This window comes from Colobus angolensis, unplaced genomic scaffold (assembly GCF_000951035.1).
Source record: "Colobus angolensis palliatus isolate OR3802 unplaced genomic scaffold, Cang.pa_1.0 Scaffold19, whole genome shotgun sequence".
Classification (NCBI taxonomy): domain Eukaryota; kingdom Metazoa; phylum Chordata; class Mammalia; order Primates; family Cercopithecidae; genus Colobus; species Colobus angolensis.
The window spans coordinates 7,303,921-7,307,279 of record NW_012115043.1 but is presented as its reverse complement, the minus strand read 5'-3'; the positions used below and the strand labels follow the sequence as shown (position 1 = coordinate 7,307,279).

Genomic DNA, 3,359 nt, shown 5'->3' with positions numbered 1-3,359 from the left:
CTTTGGGAGGCCCAGCTGGGTGGATCACCTGAGCTCAGGAGTTCGAGACCAACTGGGCAACATGATGAAACACTGTCTCTACAAAAAATACAAAAACTTCATGGATGTGGTAAGTGCAATTAATTAGAAAAGAATAACAATGCCAGGCGTGGTGGCTCACACCTGTAATCCCAGCACTTTGGGAGGCCCAGCTGGGTGGATCACCTGAGCTCAGGAGTTCGAGACCAACTGGGCAACATGATGAAACACTGTCTCTACAAAAAATACAAAACTTAGCCAGGTGTGGTGGCACACACCTGTAGTCCCAGCTACTTAGGAGGCAGACTGAGGTGGAAGGATCGCTTGAGCCCAGGAGGCAGAGGTTGCAGTGAGCCAAGATCACATCACTGCACTCCAGCCTGGGCAACAGCGTGAGACCCTATTTCTAAAAAATAAATAAAAAGAAAGAAAAGAAAAGAATTACATAGATTTTCTTCAATCATTAACTTCTCTAGCTTCCAACTAATAAAACAAAGCTACCTGTAAATCCTGGGATACCTACTATGAGGACAAAACAGAGTTTCAGTGAAACTAGTCATATGAAACATTTCACATGAAAAAATGGTTTTGTTATCCACCTTAAATATAAGACAAAGAATTCTGTCTTTTAAAATTATTAGTTCTCACAAATAATAAAATTATTACTTCTCTTTTCTAATAGGATATCATTTTCAATGACTAGTTTAATTATTCACAAGGTTAGTATTAATATACAAATTGACTTCTTTGCTTCTAATTTGACCATATGGTGTTTTTCAAGCTTGACAGATTTTTAAGGCCATGATTAGATGATCAGTTATGATTTTCTTCTAAGTACAAAAAATAAATCAGTTTACAGAAAAAAACAGTAAAATTTTTGAATGATTTTATCTTTTTAATTAAGTTACCTGTGAAAGATTAAGTTCACAGAATTACTAGTTCTTCCAGCTTTTTTTAATCAAGTTTTGAGTCATCATTGCTAACACTAAAGTTAGTATCATTTAATTATATAGTGTTATATAGTATACAGTGATTCATCACTGTAACACTATCATTGAAGAAAAACATGGGATCACATATTTAAAAAAACCATTAGCATTTTTGTGAATGAATGCTTAAAACTATTTCCTATAAGAAGATATAAGCAATGGGAGCACCAAAACATTAATTACCACAAACAGATTCTACTCACCAGTTTGATTGCTACATATTCATTGGTGTAGAGATTTTTACCTAAGGGGAAAGCAGAATGTATACGTTTTAGTGACATTTATTCCGGGAAAAGCAAAGCAAAATATTAGCTTACAGGGTCATGAGAAAGGTTATATTCCCAATGCTGCTCACATAAATGAAACTTGATTCATAAGTGAAAAGCTACAGAGATAATCAGATCCAGCAAGGCTAGAACAGCTTAAAAATTTAGAAGTTTAAGCTACACCTGAGAATTTTCCTAAAAGCGAAAACATATCTCTGTTACACACACACACAGATACACACACACACACACGCACGCCGCGTGTTAATATTTCTCATCTATTAAGTCACAAAGCAATTCAAGAAGAAATTCCAGAATTTCAAAGAGATTTTAGCTCTTGGCACAATAAACACAAACCTTCATTCTTCGAACTAACTGGCAAATAGAATTCTATATATTTTGTCACGGTATGTCGTGTCAACTTTAGATGGCATAAAGGATAGTGTGAATAAAACCAATTATTGCCCAAATCTACTTTTGGAGAATTCATCTACTGCTTGTAAGCAGATGATTCTCAAAGTTGTTTTGACTGTTCACCAGAACAATAGCTTTATATCTTTTAACTATTTATAAGAAACAGATCTGCAGTTAGATAACACACATCTCAAAGTTCTTCCTGCAATAATGCTTTTTTCTTTAAACTTTCCTATTTCTACAAATGCAATCAATATTCCCAGACATTTAGATTAAGAACTTGGAATGATGATGAGGACCAGAGCAATAACTTTCAATTAGTGAACCTGTAATATATGCTGGGTACTCAGCTCCTCTCACCTCCCCACCGTCACTAATCCTTGGAAGCCTTAACTTTAATTCCTCCTGAGTGCTTAGTACATACCATGTAGTTTAGCCACTGCACCAAACTTCATATCTCTTCTTACACATTTGCCTTCTTATCCAGCTAGAGTGTAAATATCTTGAGGATAGGGATTTTAAGTTTTCTCAATACCCTATGGTGCTTAAGACCATGTTCAGCACATATAAGACACTCAAAATCTCGACTGATTAAAAGTTATTGGTACTGTACCTATAGTACGGCTATTTTTAAAATAATATACCAGTAAATGTTATATTCCTATAATACACAGCTGAATATATGTGTGTGAAAAATAATATAAAAGGAATATAAAATAGTTTTTAGTATTTTCTGATTTTTATGTAATGTACATTGTTTTTATAAATAAAAAAACAAGCTGGGTGTGGTGTAATCCCTACACTTTGGGAGGCTGAGGCAGGTGGATCACTTGAGGTCAGGAGTTCAAGACCAGTCTGGCCAACATGGTGAAACCCTGTCTCTACTAAAAATACAAAAATTAGCTAGGTGTGGTGGTGAACACTTGTAATCTCAGATACTTGTGAGGCTGAGGCGGGAAAATCACTTGAACCTGGGAGGTGTAGGCTACAGTGAGCCAAGATTACACCATTGTACTCCAGCCTGGGCAACAGAGTGAGATGCCGTCTCATAAATAAATAAATAAATAAAGATAAAAAGCTGCTTACAAGTTTTCATTTACACACCTCTAGACAACTAAGGCCCTCTGCAATATAACTACATCATTAAACTTTTCATACTGCCATCAGATTGCGAGTACTTTTGTGTCAAAGAGTACACTAATTTAGGAATAATTTTTGTCTGCAAGTAAGATAAAAAGAAGACTAACAGGTTGGTTTCTTAGGTGTTTGACCTAAGAAACCATAAGAAACACCTAAGAAACCATAAGATGAATAACTTCTTCTTTAGGGGAGCACAAGTAGAAAATAGGCATTTCTCTCATATATATAGTGTTTGCATTAACTTTCTAAAGGTTACTTTATGTTTCTGATTACTGTTCCCACCAAAACCATTTTAAAATATATTTCATGAAATTATAAAAAGGCTAGTAATAAGAGAGGAACAGATAAGGCAGTAACAAATAGGCAACTCCCAGGCAGATTAAAACTTTAATTTGGCCCATGACTTCTTGCACACCAGATGTGATGCTGCACAAAGATTTTTCTTTTTTTTTTTGAGACGGAGTCTCGCTCTGTTGCCCAGGCTGGAGTGCAGTGGCCAGATCTCAGCTCACTGCAAGCTCTGCCTCCCGGG

General features: G+C 35.7%; 1 protein-coding gene across 2 annotated transcripts in view; it reads right to left on the bottom strand.

Moving 5' to 3' along the window:
* The window catches only part of CSNK1G1 (casein kinase 1, gamma 1), a 247,336-nt gene that overhangs the window by 107,441 nt on the left and 136,536 nt on the right, over positions 1-3,359 (bottom strand). For both annotated transcript variants that reach the window (XM_011940410.1, XM_011940411.1), the window contains exon 3: positions 1,211-1,251. In XM_011940410.1, coding sequence (XP_011795800.1) covers positions 1,211-1,251 — 41 coding nt within the window. The remainder of the gene's footprint in view (positions 1-1,210; positions 1,252-3,359) is intronic.